General features: G+C 59.8%; 1 protein-coding gene across 17 annotated transcripts in view; it reads right to left on the reverse strand.

The window, feature by feature from the left end:
• The window catches only part of PHLDB1 (pleckstrin homology like domain family B member 1), a 45502-nt gene extending 27977 nt beyond the window's left edge, over positions 1–17525 (reverse strand). For 2 of the 17 annotated variants that reach the window (XM_086678954.1, XM_086678955.1), the window contains exons 1-5: positions 13985–14809; positions 10725–10805; positions 9952–10075; positions 8834–9004; positions 1384–1509 (exon numbers count right to left, since the gene is read on the reverse strand). In XM_086678954.1, coding sequence (XP_086535080.1) covers positions 1384–1509; positions 8834–9004; positions 9952–10075; positions 10725–10805; positions 13985–14029 — 547 coding nt within the window. In that variant the 5' untranslated portion in view covers positions 14030–14809. Of the gene's footprint in view, positions 1–1383; positions 1510–2093; positions 3893–4223; positions 5089–8833; positions 9005–9951; positions 10076–10724; positions 10806–13984; positions 14813–15752; positions 16238–16270; positions 16380–17464 lie in introns of those variants that run through there. The other 15 variants (XM_086678952.1, XM_086678956.1, XM_086678958.1 and 12 more) reach the window with 14 other exon arrangements.
• Between the last annotated feature and the right edge of the window lie 1375 nt (positions 17526–18900).

Genomic DNA, 18900 nt, shown 5'->3' on the forward strand with positions numbered 1-18900 from the left:
ACCACCGGGGAGCTGTACGTGCCCAAGAACGAGGGAGGCGATCTGCCAGCTCTACCACTGACCTGCTGCACGACCGTCAATCAGCTGCCCTCGGTTTCCCTGTCCGGAAAGGAAGGGCTCCTCTGGCTCTAACGCCTCATGACTTAGGACAGAGCTGTAACGACGCCAGGCACTTCTAGGCCCGGTTATCGCGGGCTCACCCCAAGACCGGGTTCCTCCCTGCCTTGGTTTCCCTCCCAGATCTCTCCTTCAGGAAGGGCAGATGGACATTCTCTGGAGGGGATGCTATGGAGCTGGCCAGAAGTTCGGGGTGGGGGGGTCCAGCCTAATAGGACATTAGGACCTCCCAGCACAGCAGCCGAGACCCAGGAAAAACCACAGGCAAAACCTCCAGCGCTGGGCAAGAGGTGTGTGCCGTACTACTCTGCCCAATCAGAGGCAGGGAGGGGCCTGGCACTGCTGGGTGGCTTCTGGAAGCCAGGCTGGCCAGCCACTAGGGGCAGCTCGGCGTCTCCGATCACGAGCCCATCAAGCCACGCCAGCAAGAGCCTGCCTTGGCCCTGCCCCAGGCCTCATCGACCAACCAGGAGTCCCAGGAACCAGTGCCCGGAACAGCTGAGGGAAGGTGTGGCATGACAAGGCTAAGGGAGAGCGGGTAAAGCTAGCCAGGGAGTGGGCTGGGAACCCGGGCTTCTGAGGGGCTCACCAGACACCCATGTCCACCTGTCCCAGTACCACACCGACACCTGCCATCCCACGGCCATCTGAACCCTCGTTGCAAAGCCTCGGACAGGAGGCTCACTGGCAGCCTCCTGGTCTACACCCCACCCCACCCCCTAGGCAACTGGGTTGAGGGGGGTGCTGTGCTGGTTCCCTGGAACAATCACCGACTCTCCTCTGGGGATCAATAATTCACACACAAACTGCAGCTGTTCCGCTGAGTAATCGGCTGGCATGGCCTGGGGGGGAGGGGCAGGGCCCAAGGACCTAAGCACCGGCAGGTGGGACCCGCCAGCAGGGGCTCGACCTAATGCTTCCTTCTGCCCCCTCGGGCCCCTCTCAAGGGTGAGGTTCCCCAGCGGTTGGCACATGAGGTTTAGGGTCCCAGACACCGAAGTGGCACCTTCCAGGGCAGTGGGGCTGGCAGAGCCCTCCGTCCCTTGGGCACATGATTCCCCAGTTCCAGCCAGGCGGCACTTCTCGGATCCCTCCCAGTAGCCAGACCGCCTGGCATTCTCCACCAATGGCCCATGGCAGGTGGCAGCAAGCCCAGATCATGGCCATTGTCCTGCCCTGACACTACGAGCATGGCTGGGATGGGCAAGGAGGAGGACTGTCCAGGAGAGCCACCAACCCGACCCCCCACCCCAAGTGGGCATCTACCTGAGCCAGGACTGTAGGGGGGCCCGGGGGCCCGGCCCCCTGCCGGAATCATACTCTTCATCCACTTGGCTTCAGCCGGGTGGTTAAAGCGGAGGAAGGTCGACTGACCCAGGCACAACATACAGCCTGCAGAGAAAACAAATGCTGAGAAGGGCAGAAAGGGCTGGGGTACGCCTCACCCCGCAGCACGAGCAGGCTCACCCCGGGCTCCAGACAGCCATCCCCACCTGCACTCACAGTGTCTACACGGACCACGCCTGACCTGACAAGCACCAGCAGGGCTCCACAGCACAGGGCAGAGTGGAAAGAGCTCTGGTTTGTGAGTCCCAAGCTCTGAATATCCTGGTCCTAACTCTTGTTACTGGTTGTGAGACCTTCAGGTGAAGATCCTTCACCGCTGAGTCCCGTTCTCTCATTAGAAAAGTGAGGACAATACCTCTGACCTTGCAGGGTTAACGGGACAATGTCTGTGAAAGTGTTCTGTGAAGGGAGAAGGTTCTTCAGAGAACATGGACGCTCACGTCCCCCTTCCCCAAACTGTACCAATGATCCATCTATCTGCCCCTTGGGTGGAAAAGTCAGCGTGAGAGGCATCAATTTCCAGGATCAAACAAAAAAAAGCTCTGAGAGAGGGGACAGGGAAAAACCATGCGTCAGTCAGATGCCCCTCCGCAGGAACCAGAATTTGCTTCCTGGCTCCAAATCCTTACCATGACGTGGCCGGGGGAGAGCCACCACCTTCCTTCTCTCCGACAAAGCACCCTCTGGCCTGATATCTTCCTGCTCCTTGGTCTTCCGTGGAATCTAGCCAAGCCTAGGGCCAGTGGGCCCTGCCTCAGCCAAGCACGTTCCCAGGCAGGAGACACAAGCCCAGTCCTGCCCAGTAAGGGTGACTACACGGAGAGGGGAGGGTATGTGGAAGCCAGAAACGTAGCCAGGGGCACCAAGAGTGTGCACGGCGGCAGGTGTGTGCAGAGGCTCCTGAGCCTGGCTAACAGGACTCCTCCTCCTCCCGGCCACACTGCAGGACTCCTGCAAAAGATGCTACGTTGGGAGAGCCCTGGTGCTCTCTCCAATCACCCTCCCGATCTGTCCACACCGCTGCGCCCAGCCTATCTACCCAATCTGGTGCCACTTGGCACCCCAAGCTTCATGCCAGTCTGCGCTGAGACTGGCAGGGAAGTCTACATTCCTGGACGCTGAGACAGTTCAGTTCAGGCAAGCCACAAGGGCAAGGGGCATCCAGGCCACGTGGATACCATGGCAGACCTCCCACTGAGCAGCTCGGGAGCCTGTTGCTGGGACCCTAGGCATTGCCGAGGCAGGCGGCGAAGGGGCCAGTAGGCTGAGAAGCCCACCACAGGTAACCATAGTGGACAAAGCCACCCACTTCTCTGGCACACCCAGAGGCCCTCCCAAACAGGCAGGCACCAATGATTCCAAAGACTGACGGGTGGTTAGGAGAGAGGGGAGCCTTCCCAGACAAGCCGCCAATCAGGCATGCTGATCCCGGAGTAATCATAACCGGAATAAATAATAGCCAACCACACTTCCACCTAATTACAACCACAGCTGTTTCAGAAAGAGCCCTGCTGGCCCCTCCCGCTCCTCTCAGCCCTTTAACAAGCTAATTAATGATGAGTTCGCAGGGTCTAGACAGACCCACTCAATCCTAGATTGATGGGGGTGGGGTGGGGTGGGGTGGGGGAGGATCTGGAGGCCGATTGCACAGCCCAGTCTGGGACGGAGGTGGGGAGTCTGAGTGGATTCCGGCCCATCAGAGCCAGGCCCACCCAAGAAGGCTGTGGGCACCCAGGGACCCTCAGCCCTGGCTCCTGTGGCTGAGTTCCCTGCCCCCTCCTCTGCCCCTCAGCCTCCTCCGCGCAGGGGGTGTGGCCTTGCTGCCTCTGGGCTATAAATAGGTGATGCCAGGCAGGAGAGCTGGATCTGTATTAATAGAGCAGGCAGAAGGGCAGCAAGGACTGAGAACAGCCCAGCTCCTGCCCAAATTAACTTTCTATTTGCACTCAGGGGCCCCAGGCATTGCCCCAACGGGGGTCCCTACTGCCCCCAGGAGCCTGGAGAGCCTATTTCTGGGAAGAAACCTCCTCTCTGTCCGCTCCTGCCCCGCACCTCCAAAGGTCAGCCCAGGCAGAAGACCTTTGGAGGTCTTCTCATCCAGGCAAAGTTGCGGTCCGGCCAGGACCCAGTGGGGCCCAGGCCCAGCTGTGTGTGTGCAGGTGGGTGGGGAAGCTGCACATCTGGAGGGAAAACAAGGCAAAGAAGAGGGCGGATCCTACCTCTGAGAGACACCGAGGGGATGCACCACACACACTCTCTCCTACAAGCTCCCACACAGACACACTCCCAGAAACGCACACACAGGCATACGTGCTCACACACTCCCAGGGCCACAGTCACTGCTCAGCTGGCCACACCAATAGAACGGACCGGCCAAAGGGAGGCTGGGGTGAGGGGAAGACGGGAGGAAGGGCCCCCGCCCCCCGCCCCCCGCCCCCCGCCTTTCCTCTCAGCCCCCAGCACAGGCTTCCCCCATCCTCCTCGGGACCCCTCAGCCCCTTCCGGAGGCGGGTCCGTGGAGGGGGCTTCCGAGGGAGCGCCGAGGAAGATGAAGTCTGGCCAGCGGAGGAGTGGCCCCGAGCCCAGACCTCCCACTCGGAAACGTGCAGGGCACACACACAATCGTCTCACACCCCCGAGCTCGTAAAGGGGAGCCGAGGGCCCCGCTCCCCTAGTCGAGCCCCCCATCCCCCAGACGCCCCTCCCAGCCCTAGCCCCCGGGCGCCGGCTGCCCGCGGCCGGCCGGGCGGAGCACTCACCGCCGAACCCGGACCTCAGGAGCGCTGGCCCCCCGCTAGCTCGGGCCCTCGGGGCTCCCGGCCCGCCCCGGGCCTGCGAGGGGGCGGGCCGACCTCCCGCGCCGTGGGGCTCGGGGCTCGGAGCAGCTAGCCGCCAGGCAGCCAGCCGCCGCCAGGGCCCGGGGAGGGGCGGGCCGGCCACCGGCGGGGGAAGGGAGCCAGGGAGGGAGGGACAAAGGAGAGGAGGAGGGGAAGAGGAAGTGATGGAGGAGAGGAGAGGGGAGCTGGATGGAGAGGGCGGGGCGGGAGGATGCCGGCGACCGGCGCGGTGGGAGCTCCGCGTGGGGGGGGGGGGGGGGGGGAGGCAGGAGCAGAAGTGGGGACGGGGAGGAAAGGTAAGAGGTAAGTAGAGGTCAGAGGGTGAAGAGTCCCGAGGCAGGAGTGAGGCGAAGCAGGGTCTCCCTGAAAGCCCCTGTGGTCGGCCTCCCGAGAGGCCCGGGAAGGGGCCAGCCCTGGCCAGGGCTGGCAGGTCACACCCTCTGGCCTCAGATCCCTTATCTATCTACAGAATGAGGTTGTCCTCAACGACAGCAAAGGTTAAGCTCTGACATTCCATGGCTCCCAGAGATCCAGCTAGGTCAGGAGGTCCAGCTCTGCCCCTCCATCTGCCACGGTGACAAGGTCACTCTTGGGCTGGGAGTTCAGGCCAAGGCAACCCTCTGTGCAGTGTGAGCAGCACTGAGCCCAGCTCCGGTCTGCAGCCGAAACACCTGCTCTTCTGCCCCTGCTCCCCACACTCCTAGCCCAGCCCAGCCCAGCCCAGCCCAGCTCACCCAGAGACCCAGGTTGGACCAAGGCACTGCCCCTTCCAAGCCAGCCCGCTCCCCTGGGGCTCCAGAAGCCAACCCCACCTCCTCCCCACCACCACCACCAGTTGTGCTAGTCTCAGCAAAGAGCTCTTCCACCCCAGTGAGGTACCTTCCCGTCTGGAAAACACAGTGCCACCTGCCTCTGGAGTCCCCAAGGGCAGGCTGAGCTTCTGCGCCAGGCAAGTACCCACCACCCAGCCTGGGCCCCGGCGAATTCCTCCTGTTCCAGGGACCTGCCCTCTGGACACCAGAACCCTAAGGGACACACTGTGTCTCTCAGCCACGCGCTATGTGCTCAGAGCTCACACGGCCTCACACACATTCCCAGGACACTTGCTCAGTCTCACAGACCCCACCTTGGCTGTGCACACTGAGTCGCACAAAATCCCCAGGTAAACACACCCTGTCTCTCACACGCGCTTATTCTCACCCACACAACACCCATCGTAGTTACACACTCATTCAGGCACAGATATCCTTCCACTCAGTCCCTGGAGAGACTCTGAAATCAAAGTCGGCCTCCATAGAGAAATAATTGAATGATTTTTCCTCCCTCGCTAAACACCTACCCACACGGCCATACTACACACACGCTCACACACGCACCCGTGTGTATCTTACTCCCCTTCTGAAGGAAAATGGAAGAACTGTATAGGGTCAAATGCAAAATAGGGGGAGGCTTAAAAAAAAAAAAAATCTCAGAAAGAATGATTCATCGGTCTGGAAACTGTGACGGCCAGCTGGACAGACCCAGACAGACACGGAGGATGCCCGCCAGTGAGAAATAGGGCAGGAGGCAGGCACAAAGAAGTGAGGAGCTAGGAGCCTTTGCTTTTTCTCTCCCTCCTTTGAGCTTTATTAGTCAAGACCTTTATCTTACAACAGAGGACAGTTGGAAGCTTCACTCCCATTTTACAGAAGGAATAACTGATAACTGGATGGGAGAGGAAGAGGCTCTGTGTCCGGGATCCCAGAGGGAGATAGCTGGATAGCCCAGGAATCCCAGACCCCAGTCACGTGGCAGGGAGCGCCCCCTGCTGGCCATCATGCAAGCCTCTACCCATCAATGAGGGGCTTAGGGAGGGAAAGGGACGTGGAGACAGGGCTGGCAGCAGAGGCTGGGAGCGGATGGGGACCTACTGTCTAGACAGCCTGGGCCCTGAGCTGTGTGGCTTTCTGGGTCCTCCCCTAGTTAGTCCCCTCCCGGATCTTTCATGTGGTCTGGCACTGTGGTCCCAGGGTGGGGCAGCCTAGACCCAGATCGAGATTCCTCCTTATTTCCTTGGTCGCATTCCCAGCCCCGCCTCTTGCTCTGTAGAGAAGAGGGCAACGTGAGATGGGCCAGAACACCCGGGTATGGAGGTGGAATCAGGCTCTTGCTCGGCTCCCTCACTTCATGCTCCCGTGTCCACAGCTTTAGCAAAAGGCCGGCATGTGCTCTCTGTGGGCCCCCCCACCCCGCCCCGTCCTCCCCTGGCCCAGGCATCGTCCTGCTGGAAGAGCCTGTCACTGCCATCTCTACTCATCATGACGTGTGCCTCTCCAAGTTGCCTATGGCTGGGCACAGTGCCCAGAATGATGCATCTAAGTAAAGCCTGGCCCAGCCAGAACAGGCTCCTTGTTTGTGACTTGTAGGGTAGCCCTCTGTTTTTCCAAGAGGAGGGTCCCCTCTACAAGGCTCTATCAGGGGAACAAGACAGGGAAAGTGATCCTCTTGCACATATGCCCACAGACAGGCACGGGGCCAACGAGTTCTCAAATACACCGAGGAGTGCACACACGGACACTTCGGGACCATCAGTCCTGAGTTCACCCCTGTCCCCCACTTGAACACTCTGATCCATAAACACAAGGAAAGACACAAACAGAGATACACAAGCCCGGAGTCACAAACACATCCGGAGATATATAAACACACTCCAGTCACACAGACACACAGAGATAGCACATGCACCCCCCGAGCCACCCAGTTTCCAGGGAAACGCACTCCCAAGAATGTCCGGAGTGGGGCCAGGCAGGGCTGGGCTTGGTGCCTTGCTCCAGAGATGAGACAAGGAAACCCTCAGCTCCCGGAGCCCAGGGGAGGGGGAGTGCTAGGGAGAAGAACACCCGTTCCTTTGTGCCTCTGCCTACCCCTCCCCAGGCTGCCAAGCTCCTGAGACAGGCGAGCCCAGACAAGAAGGCTATGGGTGTGGGAGGGAGCGAGAGGGAAGGGGTTTAGGGTCAGAAGCGAGTGGGAGGGTGCATACTTGGCAGAGTGGGCTTTGGGCTGGGGAAGACTTAGGGGTCACCGGGGCCACAGGAAATGCCTAAGAACTCCATCTTGACCCAGGCCCTCCCTCTTCTCGGGGAGCTAAGTGATGCTCTGGGAAGACAGAGCAAGAGGGGCCTACAGGGCACCCGTTCCTCGACCCTGCTCACAGCACACGGGGAAGGCTTTTCTTGCCCATGGATACGGGGGGGTGGGGGGGGGCTCTGGGGCTGAGGGAGTCAGGGCTGGGCTCTCTCTCTAGCTTTCTTTGAACCCTGCCCCTCCCTCTCCTTCCTGCTCTACTGTCTCACTTCCACACATCCAAATCTTGGGGAAGCTGTCCTCTTTGAGATTTAACGGGACTGTCGGGAGCCAGATGGCATCATAGCCAAAGTCCCAATTTATGGGGGTTCCTCCTCTCATCTGGAGTGAGACAACTTGAAGGCCTCGGAGGAGGCAAGGGCCTGCTGCTGGGGGACCTGCTTCCCTGAAGTCGGGTGTGCCCCTCATACTCGCAAGGGCAGGAAGAAAGGAGTCGGGCAAGGTCAGGTCTCCTGGGTCAGCTGTGAACGGAAGAGCATCTAAAGAGACCCTAAGGGATGTGAACACAAGGAGAGAGGGAAACAAAGGAATGAGTGGGATTCCCACTTCGAGGGAGCTGCCAGCCGGTAAGAGGCGAGAGTCCCCAGAAAGCAATGCCAGGACCTAAGTGCTGCTGGGAGGAGGCTGGGCCCAAAGCTCCCATCCTCACAGCCTCTACCCCCTACCCCAAATCTGCTTTCCTCATTCCCCTAAGGTGATGACTCATTGTATAAGTTGATGCCCAGGGCAAACACACCTGGTCTGTCAAAGTGCCACCTGGGCCAACCCCTCAACTGCCCGGTCACCATGGTAACTGGGGGCCCAGTTTTCAGAGCTACCTAACACAACAGAATGGCCTGCTGCTTTGGGAAGCAGGGTGGTAACCATATTCATGACCCAGAAGCTACCGTCAACAGCATTTTAACAGGAGTGAGCACGTCCTCCGGTTTTTGCCTTCACGTTCCACCTTTGCTCCATCCCCATCAGGGGGGACTGTCCTCCTCTGCCCCCCTCTCCCATCTTCTCAGAACATCTCCCTCTCGGCATCAGGAAACAATGCCATTGTTCCGCCCACTGCTGCACCCGCCGCAGTCCTCTAACAATCCCCACTGACCTCTGTATGGGGGAGTCCCCCTGCCCCTTTGGAGGCAGTGATCAGAACCTCTGCTCCCCTCCCCCGACCAGGTGTGGAGAGGCAAGCTGGGGACGACCAGAGAAGAAAAGCAGGTTGAAGACGGATCTGGATGCTAGAGGGGTTTGGGATGTTGTTTAGGCACATCCAGAGGCACCTAAGCACCCCACCCTCTGTGTGGCCACTCAGGCGGTTACCATGGCAACCACCACAGCAGGCTTCCCCGGGGCACCGGCACCTCTCCTGCACCCCGGCTCTTAAACAGAGACCACCTCTGGTTGGGGGCGTCAAAGCTTACCCTGAGTGAGCCGGGTGGGCTGCCGGACAGGGAGCCCGTCGATACTGCAGGCATTGCCACACGGGTAGAGGGTGAGGGTGCCCCGCAGGTTCTCAATGTAGCAGTGCTCTGGAGCCAAGCCCGGACCCTGCAGGGAGATGTCCCTGGCCGCAGAGCCAATCACGGTCTTCCCTGAAGACAGAGGGCAAACTGAGTCAGAGGGCTTGTCCAGGTCGAGGAGGCAGGGATGGGGCAAGGAGGGTGACAAAGGAAATACGGTTGGACCTCCTACTTCACAAAGGATCGCCGCCTACCGCTGGCCACCCCTTTTGGGCCGCTGAGCCCGGTGGACACAGCCAGTGGCAGGAGCTCTCGGTCAGGCAGAGGAAACTCTGGCTCAGAGACGGGAGGGCACAGAGGATCCAGGCTCCACGGAGAAGGGGAACCTCTTTTCTGCAGACGTTCCTTTAGTCCCTCCAAATCCTTCTCCCCAAGTCCTTTTCCTCCTTCACCAAGCCTCCCCTTCTTTTCCTCCAAATGTGCCATCTCTCCGTCTTCCCTCCCTCCTCTCTGCACCTGCAACCCCTGCCCCCACCCCCTACACTCCCCTCTCCCCTCCCTGCTGCAGCCTGAACGGCTCCCCCTGGCAGAGCCCCTGGGACCGGTATTTGGAGAATGTGGGGAATGTAGTATCACCCAGGCAACAAGTGCAGAGAGGACCGGCAGAAGCTGCAGCGGGGCGGTGAAGGGGGCTGTGCCAGGGCCTTATCTCGGGAGGTCTGCCCCCACTCCCATCCCTCCGTTCTCCACAGGTAGCTTCTCCCATGCCAGGCACTGCCCTGGAACCGGGAGGGCAGGGGGGCGGGGCTCTCTTCCTGGCCACGCTGGTTGCTAAGAGCAACGTTCTCTCCTGTTTCAGTGCTCTCCTCCTCGTTTCTAAACTGATCTCTAATCCCAATCATGGAGCCAGATTATCCACCAAAGAAGGCAGGCAGTCCGAGAAGGCCAAGACAAGGGACACACGCTGGTGGGGTTCGGTAGCATGGCCTCACGTCTGGGAGAGGCAAACACTGAGGACACCTGGTGGAATGTCTGTAAGGACGTGGGGGGTGGCAGGTGGACCGCCCCTCCAGACTCACCTTCCTCCAGCGGCAGAAGGGTGATAGCTGTGCTGAGCCGCCCACTGCCCAGGCTCACCAGATGGGGTTTGTCCGTTTGCACCTTCAGCCCTTTGCCTGTCTCGATCAGGTCCAAGGGCCCTTTCTGCAGGTAGTAGGGGTGGGGGATGAGCATCATTAGAGACTTCAGGCCTCAGACCCTGGTCCCAGTCACACTGACACTCTCTCCAGGACTGGCCCTCTCCAAAGGGCTCTGAGGGTGTCGAAAGGCTTAGCACAAGATCTTGCACGGAGCATTATTACACTAAATTGCAATTAGATCTGAATCTAGGCCACTCACTCGTCCCACTGGATTTATCTCAAGTCTTGGCTTAACTGTCCCCTTTGTCTATTAAGACAGAAACAAGGAGAAAGTAAGGAGAGCAGGATAGGAGAAGGGGGTGCTGCAGAGGAGGGCCGATGAAGACTTGTCCCTGTACGCTCGTCCGTGGCGATCTACTTGGCTAACACTTGCCTCTTGAAACTAAATCACAATAGAGGGCAGGGCCATGGATCCAGGAGGGACACAGCCCGGGGTCAATCTGTAAAATGCTTCCTGACTTCCAAAGGGTATTTTCTGGGTGAACCAATTAACCTGATTCAGATAAAGACTTAGCTGTTAATAGGCTTGGCACCTGGGGAAGGGCAGAGAGGAGCTGCTGTCCTCATCCCTGGGCTGGGGCCACGGGCGGGTAGAGCAGCGGAACCCATTCCCTCCAACAGCCCTCTTGCCCCTTGGCCCCGACCCCACTCACCTTGACCATTGCTTGGGTCTTGCATCCAGGGCCCACCTGGTTCCTATTAAGAGCGTCCATGGTCCTGGGGCTCCAGAGCTCCTGGGGACACAGTGGAGAACAGGTGTAGGTGGGGAGGCCAGGGGAAGAGAGGGAAAGGAGCAAGCTCTGTTGATCAGGTTCTCAGGGCGGGGCAGCACCTGCTACCATCGGTCATTGCAAGTTAGTGCCGAAGAAGAAGTGGAGGCAGCTCAGGAGCTTCCTGGGGGAAAGACGGTGCCACATCTTCAACCTCACCATGCCAGTCCTGACCCTTGACCATGAGCACAAAGAACCCTAAGAGGGCCCAGCCTGTATTTCTATGCTTTCTAGCCTCTGACACCCAGAAGCCAGGCCTTGGCAGTAGAAGACCCTTAGATGTCTGGAGCCAGAGTGGGGAAAATCGACCTCAATGAGGGAAGCCAGGCCCAAGGAACTCACTCTCCAAGGGACACTGGTAGCCACAGGACCCCCAGCAGGGCTGAGTAGGAGCACCATCCCCCACCCCACCTTCCCCTCTCCTCCTCTCCCTTTGTCTCCTTCCCCCACCAGGAGTCCCCACAGAGTATTTCCTTCCTTCCTTCCTTCCTTCCTTCCTTCCTTCCTTCCTTCCTTCCTTCCTTTCCTTTCCTTTCCTTCCTTCCTTCCATGTTTATTTGTTTCTGAGGGGCAGGGAACAGGCAGAGACAGAGGATCCAAAGCATGCTCCACAGTGCTGAGAGCAGAGAGCCAGATGCGAGGCTTGAACTCGCCAACCATGAGATCATGACCTGAGCCAGAACCAAGAGTCCAAAGCTTCACCAACGGAGTCATCCAGGCACCCCCTCAGCAGGGTGTTTTCTTAAAGGAGACACAACAGGAAAAACTCAACACTTCCTGTCACCTATATATTTCAACTCCTCTTCCCCAGAAAGCAATCTCACCCCCAGACATTCAGAAAAAACAAACAAACAAACAAACAAAAACCCTCAGTGGTGACTAATGCCCAGAACACAGTTTTCTAAGGTTCTTAACTTGATCTGGTGTTGTAGGAGGCTTAGATCCTTAGAACCAAGGGTAAAGTAGATTCCAGGGCCAGAATGACAACCCTTCCCACCCACCCACCCCTTTCTCCCTGGCTCACAATTTTGGTGCCGGAGATATGTGTGGGACCTTTGGTTTCTAATGTGTGCCCCGTGCCCATCCCCTGATCATCTGGCTAAGGTGCGAAAAAGGTCCCATTTGCTGCTGAAATGTTACTGGGGAAAACTGAGACTGTGGCTGAAGGTAGGAGGGAGACCCAGGAAGGCAGGGTTTCCCTCCACTTTCTCTTCCAGCCCTTGACCAGGACCAGGTGACTTGGAGAGGAAGTGGGGGCAGAAGCCCAGCATTCCAAGGAGTGTCCGACCCTGCCCTGGCAGTGGAAACCAAGGGCCTCAGCCATAGGGTTACTAATTTTACCCTCCCAGCTTCCACCCTTCCGGACCTGGACGGCATCATGTCCGTCACCATTTCCACCCAAGCTGGCGGAAGAGAGACCGGAATAGTGCCTGGGGCCCACCCCAACTCTGCCTGGGAAGAGAGAAGGCAAAGGCCATTAACCTACACCAGGCACCAAGCTGGTCTGGCATCTCCTCAGGAGATCTGGCCATGGGGAAGAATTTCCAGGGTCAGGGTCAGTGGATTTCCTTCCACTTAGGGAAATCCCTCCGTGTTCTCTGCGGAAGAGAGGTGAGAGTGGGTTGGGAACGGAGAGTTTACATAAAAGCGGGGGGCGGGGAGGGATGTAAGAAATAAAAAATAAATAATGGTGAAGGAAAGGCAGCATCCTTTAGTGAAAAGAGGTTCAGACTGGGATGCAAGAGCCTTAAATTCTAACCCTGACTTTATTAGTTATTAGCTGTGAGATCTTGGACAAGTTACTTAAATTCTCTAAGTGTCAAGTCATTCTCTATAAAAAGTAGAATACTGATTTAAAAAAAAGATTGCCTGGATTAGTGCTTGCCTGTGGCTAAGGATAGAATGGGGAGTGACTATAAATGGGCACGAGATTGCTTTTTGGGGTGATGGAACTGTTCTTAAACTAAATTGTGATGATGGCTGCCCAGCTCTGTAAATATACTCTAAAAGTCATTGAAAGGTACACTTGCATTAAGGGATGTTATGAAATATACATTACACCTCAATAAAACTGCCTCCGTTTTTTCATCTTTCAAATTCGCCACTATCACCCAGTTAGGCGGCTGGGGATGTGTTCATTTATTTACACCAAAGAATTTCAAGTAGAGATAAAGACTGTAAAGGAATAAGGTTGATGGCGAACAAGAGTGATTAGAGGAGAGAGCGGAATAATAAAGCGAAAGGAGAGGGAGAGATAAGGGGAGAAGTGTAGGGAGGGACCGAGAAGATAAGAAAAGATGTAGAGATCAGCAGGTTCGAGGCTGTGGCCCCAGCTCGGAAACCTAATCCAGGTGAAGTGGAAAGACACCAGACCAACGCGTCCCAGCGGCACCCAGGCGGCGCTTTGACAAAGGGGCTGGGCTGGGCTGCGCCGCGGCGCGGGGAGCCGCCACCTGGGGGCGCCCTCTCCTCGGACCCCACCCCGAGCCGGGAAGGCGAAGCGGCGCTGCGCCCGGGGCGCCCCCACCGCTCAACCCGCTTCCGTGGACAGAGCTGCCCACTACCCCGGGCAGTAATTACCCACTCGGAGCGCCCCGCCCGGTCCCACTGCCAAAAAAAGGCCCCTGCGGCTCGAGGCCGGCTTCTGGGAAGGAGGGACTCGAAGAAGGCGCCGCGGTCAGCCCGGGCTCTCTACAGCTCTCCCGCACCTCCCGGGACGCGGGGGGGGGGGGGGGGGGGGGGGGGCAGAGGCCTGGGAGCCGGAAGCTGCCGTGCAACAAGGAGGACCCCGTGGCGGGCGAGGCCCGGGCTCCCGCAGGTGACCCTGCTCAGGCCCGGCCCCTCCGGCCTCCTTGCCCAGCGCGGACGCGCGGGCCCTGAGGGATCAGCCAGTCCCCAGCCCTCTCCTCCGAGTGGGTGTCCAGAGTCACGGCTCGGGGGTCTCGGCACCCGAACTAGAGCGAAAGGAAGTCCGAGGAAGGGCCGAAAAGATCTGCAACCAACAGGCACTAGAGGAAGTCCAAGCTCCAAATCAGGCCCGCGGGCAAAAGGTCCCGGGCTACTCCCTGAGCGCTAGCCGGGCCCTCCGCGGCGCCCCTGCTCGGGAGCTCCCCGGGGTCCCGGGGGGCCGCTCCAGCCCTCACCTGTGGCCCGGGGGGCCAGCCGAGGCCTCGCCCCAGGCGTCGCATGGCCGCGTCCCGAGGCCTTCGGGGCCGAGCTGGGACCCTCTCCGCCCGCCGCCGCCTTCGCTTTCCCGACGCACATCCGCCTTCGAGGAAGGGCCGCCGGCAGGGGAAGGAGTCGGGACGGGAAGGAAACTGAGGCTGGGAGCCTGGTGGGTGGGGGCAGGGGTGGAGTGTGAAAAGACCGGGGCGGAGAGAACTTGAGGAGGGGGAAATGAGGGGTCTGTGGCGGGACTGGGTGGGGAAGGGGAGATGCAAGGATGGGGGGGGGGGGATGAAAGACGGAGACTGAGCGATGAAGAAAAATGAGAGCTGGGGAGATGGACAGGAAGGCAAGAAGTTGGGGGAACAGCCCGGGGGACGCAGAGCTGGAGGGAGACGGAAGGACAGCGAGGTGGAGGGACTGGGGGACAAAGAAGGAGATGCGGAGACTGAGGACAGGGAGGTCGTCGAGTAGAGGGAACGACGGCCAGGGACAGCCCTAGAAGGTACAGAGGGCAGTGGAGGGGGAAACCGAGGGGGCGAGGAGACGGGGGAGGGGAAGGTAAAGGGGAGACTGAGGGCAGGCCGGGGCCCAAAAGTTGGGGCGGGATTGCAGGCGGTCACAGACGAGAGGCGGGAGTGTGGAGTGGGGCTCTGGTTCTCATGGAGGGTGGGGGGTATGGGGGTGCTGGAAAGCGCCGCTCTGCGAGGTTGCGGGCGGGTGGGACGGCCGCCAGGGCGCGGCTCCTCGCTGGCCCTCGGCCTGCCCTGCCCGGGGCCGCCAGGTGGGACAAGGCCACAGTGTTGGGCCGCCCCGCCCGCCGCGGACGCCGGACAAGCGGCCTTTCTTTGGCCGAGCAGGGAGAAGGAGCCGCTTGTTTGCGCGGCCGGGGAAAGGGGCGGCCCCTCCGACACCGCCCGCTCCCCGCGGGGCAGCTGCGGGAAGTGGGGGGGGGGGGGGGGTGCTGCGTGTGCACGGGAGGAGAGAGTGTGAACGCGGGACTGCGAGTGTGAGCGGCGGGATGTGCGTGCGCGAGGAGGTACTTGTGCAGGCGGGAACTGCGTGAGAGCGACGGGTTGCCGGAGTGAACGGCGGGCTCAGGAGTGCTGCGTGTGCAGTGCGTGTGGACTGCGGGCTGACGGCCAGGCGTGCGCCGGGCTGCCACACGCGCAACGGTGGCCGAGACCCGGGCTGCGCGCGCGGCGGGTGGGCGCGTGGGTGACGCGGGGTGGGGCGCGGTGCGGGTCTGCCGCGTGGGACGCCTGACGTGGTGGGCAGCGCGTGTTTGTGTGTGAGCGGTCCGATGAGTCAGCCCGGGAGCCTCCGGGACCGCTGAGCTAACGGGCCCAGAATGCAGCCCCGCCCCGGCGCCCTGGGTCCCCCGCGGGGCCGCGCGGTCCCCCGGCCGAGCCCCCACTCGCGCCAGCCCCGGCGGAAGCGTCTGCGGGCGCCTCGGCAACCCCGCGCCGGGCGGCCCCTCCCAGGCCCCGCCGCCCCCGCCCGCCCGCACTTCCCCATCCCGGAGGAACCCGGATGACTGGCTCAGCCCCCCGCCTCGGGGAACTCCGTTAGGGATTCGAATCCGGACCGCGCGGGCGTGGCAAGAACCTGGAACTCACTGCCCTAGGGAGCCCCATCTGGCCTCTTGGACTCCTAAAGATGCGGGGCCTCGGAGGAGGGCTCGGGAGGCCCTGGACGTGCCTCCCGCCTGCTGAACACATCCCAGAGTCCCTCCCCGATACCCACCGCCTCCGGGTCGGACCCCGCACACACTCCTCATCCATCAGGGCGGGGCGGGCCGGCCCGGGACAGGAGCGGAGGTGGCCCAGGGGAGCCCGCTCCCCGGTGCGGTGCTCTCAGTCCTGCGGTCGCCCGGAGAGTGGGAGGTGTGCGGCGCGGGCGGACGAGACCCCGCGAGAGTCCACCCGGCTGTCTGGGTGCCCACGAGAGAGTTCGGAGGGGGCAACGACCAGCGTCCCTACCGGGGAAGGGAGCGAGAGCCCCCTCTGGCGGCTGTGCGGACGGCGGCTGGCGAGGGCAAAAGCAAGCAGCTCGCGGAAAAACAGCGGAGCCGGCTCCCCACAAAGCCCCTTTAGGCCTCCCGCACTCACCTGGGGCGCCCCCACCTCCCCCACGGTTTCTTCTGAACTTCCCGGCCCAGAGCTGATCTGGGGGCTCCCGCCAGGCCCTGGGACTTCCCCTTATCCAGTCCCAGCCGCGCAGCCGGCGAGACCCACGGGCCTAGTGGGAGAGCGAGTCCTTACCTCGCGGGGGGAGAGTGGGACACCGGTTCCTTCGCCTGGCTAAGCCCGCCGCGGCCTCAGGCTCTGGAGGACACTGTTGCTTTTCCTTGGGAGCCCGCTGAGTGGGAGGAGAGCGAGCGGGTCCCGCCCCCCCCCCAGTCCCCGCCCCCGTCCCCCGTCCCGTCCGCCTGGCCAGCCAGAGAAGACGCCCTTGTGGAGCTGGAGCCCAAGGTCCCCCCACCCACCCTTTCCCATAGCAGCACCTCCCCCCTACTCCCCACCCCGCCTGCACAGCACCCGCTTTGTTCCTCTCTGCAGCTGGGCTCTCCACTACCATCAAACACACACACACACACACACACACACACACACACACACACCTCCGCCTTCCTCCCCTCCGGACTCCCCCAGACCCTCCACCCGTGGGCCTTAAGGCTCTTCTGAAAGGGTGTTTTTAACAATCTCTCACTCTCTGCCCCCGCCCGCTTTTATTTATTTTTTTAACCTTAGATGCCTGAGTCCTCCATGGCTCCCATGAACCTCCTGGTCGCAGCCCCCCAGCCTAGTCAATATCTCCAGAAAACGTCTGCTGAGGGGACCCAGGTTTACCTCCGGTCACCCCTCCTCTTCACCCTATCCCCGGCCCTACCATGAAGAGTTGTAAATGGGGTTGATAACCCTGCACATCCGGCTTCACAGATTTTTCTAAGGATAGCTGTAAGACATGTTAAAGTGCCGTGCAAACCATAAAGTACAAACCTGAACTGAATTATCATCCTGCCCCCATCCAGGTAGCTCCACCCTACCACAACCTGCTGCTTTACGATGGCGAGGCAAGCTACAGGCAGACAATTGAGCCCACCATCCTATAGCAGTTTGAGTCTCTCTAGGAGTAGGGGCTTAAGAAGGAGAAAAAGGAGACACTAAAAACCTGAGTCTAGAAACTGAGCCTGGTTGAAGTCATTCGTCATCTTAACCCCCGCCCCGAAATTCAACGCTGACAGCGGATCCTTACCTTGCAAAGCCAGCTCTTGCCCCGGGGGACTGACTTGGGAGGCCCTAGGGAGCTGAACTCGGCTAGACTGAGCGTCTTTTACCTTGCCCTAGAGGGATCCCTGAGACTCTTCATCTCTGAACAAGGGAGTAAAAAGCCCCCAAGTCTTCCAGCGGGGGCAGATAGCAGAAAATAATTCACCCTCTTTGGGATGAACATACCTTGTTCTGATTCAGTGGCTTTAGTTGGTGCCCTTTTTCTGTAACCGGGGAGCAGCAGGAGGCTGAAGTGCAGGAATCTTTGGTCACTCATTGACAGGACCAGCGTTAGCAGCGCCCCCCCCCCCCCCCCCCCCCACAGCTGGAGGCTGGGGCTGACTGGAGCCAGGCGATGGATGAGAGGGGGGAGGGGAAAGACACTTTGCTGTTACCAGCTGTGGCTAACAGAGGTCAAGCAAGCAAGGCTCCAGCATGCATCATGGTACCAGGAAGCCTCAGGATTTGGAGGGTAGAGGGTTGCTCCCTTTTTTTTTTTTTTTTTTTCCCCCTCTCTTCATACTGTTTGAGGCCCAGGAAAGTATTTTCACTCTGGCCACCTTTCAGGAAGCAGATCACAACAGTAATTTTCCGACTATCCTGGTAAAAGAAAAAGAAACAAACTGAAACTATTGCATCCTATGTGCCAAATCCCAGCATTAGAGGGAAGGGGTTCTGACTGGGGTACCTCGGGGTCTTTGCACATAGCTCCACAACTCCTAGATCATCTTCACCGCCTTGGTCAGGAGGAATTTCAGGGGATGACTGAGCCTGCCACGAGGCAGCTGATGCTGAGGCAGGGGGTTAAAACAGCACCCCACTCCGCTCTGCCCTCCCAGCCCGAGGACCAGCTGACCCCAGGACCAAGGCTCAGTGCAGTGTGTCCTCAGTCCTGCTGTGTTGAGGCCCTGTGTTCCCACAGTTAGAGCACTCAGGGGACTACAGACCTACCGCCCCCACCCTCCACCCCCACCCGCTGCACATCTGGAGCCCATCAAAAAACTCCGTGCTCGCTCACAATTACGCAAGAGGTCGAGCAGCTGGGAGCTCAGGAAAGGGGGAGGAAGAGAGAAGAAAGCAGAAAACAGCTTTCCAAGCTTGCTTCAGACTTTCCGAAGTGGAAGCAGGGGGAGAGGGCAAAGGCTGGGTGTGGAAGGAAGAGCGGATTTGTGAAGGCCCTCTGCACTTGGCTTGGAGCGTCAGGGGTGGATTTCCACACCCCTCCCGCCTTTGCCTAGACGCATTTCCCACCTCTGTCATTTCAAATGTGCTCCCTCCAGCTCCAGAAGGAGGGGATTTTTGCTCATTACGGCAGGCAAACCCTGTAGATTCACACTTGCTCAAGCCATCCTTTCTGGTTGCTGTGGATCCCGAACTCAGGCATCATTAGTGTAGGTGTGGCAGCAGGGATACCTCAAGCTAAGATGCATCAAAGCAGAGTGGGCAATGGGGCGGGGTGGGGGTGGGGTACTGGTCTTGTCCACATCCACAGCTCAGGACCTTCCCCTGAACTGAAAAGAACAAGCATTCATTTGGGCAGAAGAAGAAACAAAACCTGTTTCCATTTCCCTCATTGCCTTGAAATTGGAATGCCTTTTTCAACTAGCCTGTTTGGCTATCAA

This window comes from Puma concolor, chromosome D1, assembly GCF_028749965.1.
Source record: "Puma concolor isolate L17-30 chromosome D1, mPumCon1.1.hap2, whole genome shotgun sequence".
In the NCBI taxonomy this organism is placed as follows: Eukaryota; Metazoa; Chordata; class Mammalia; order Carnivora; family Felidae; genus Puma; species Puma concolor.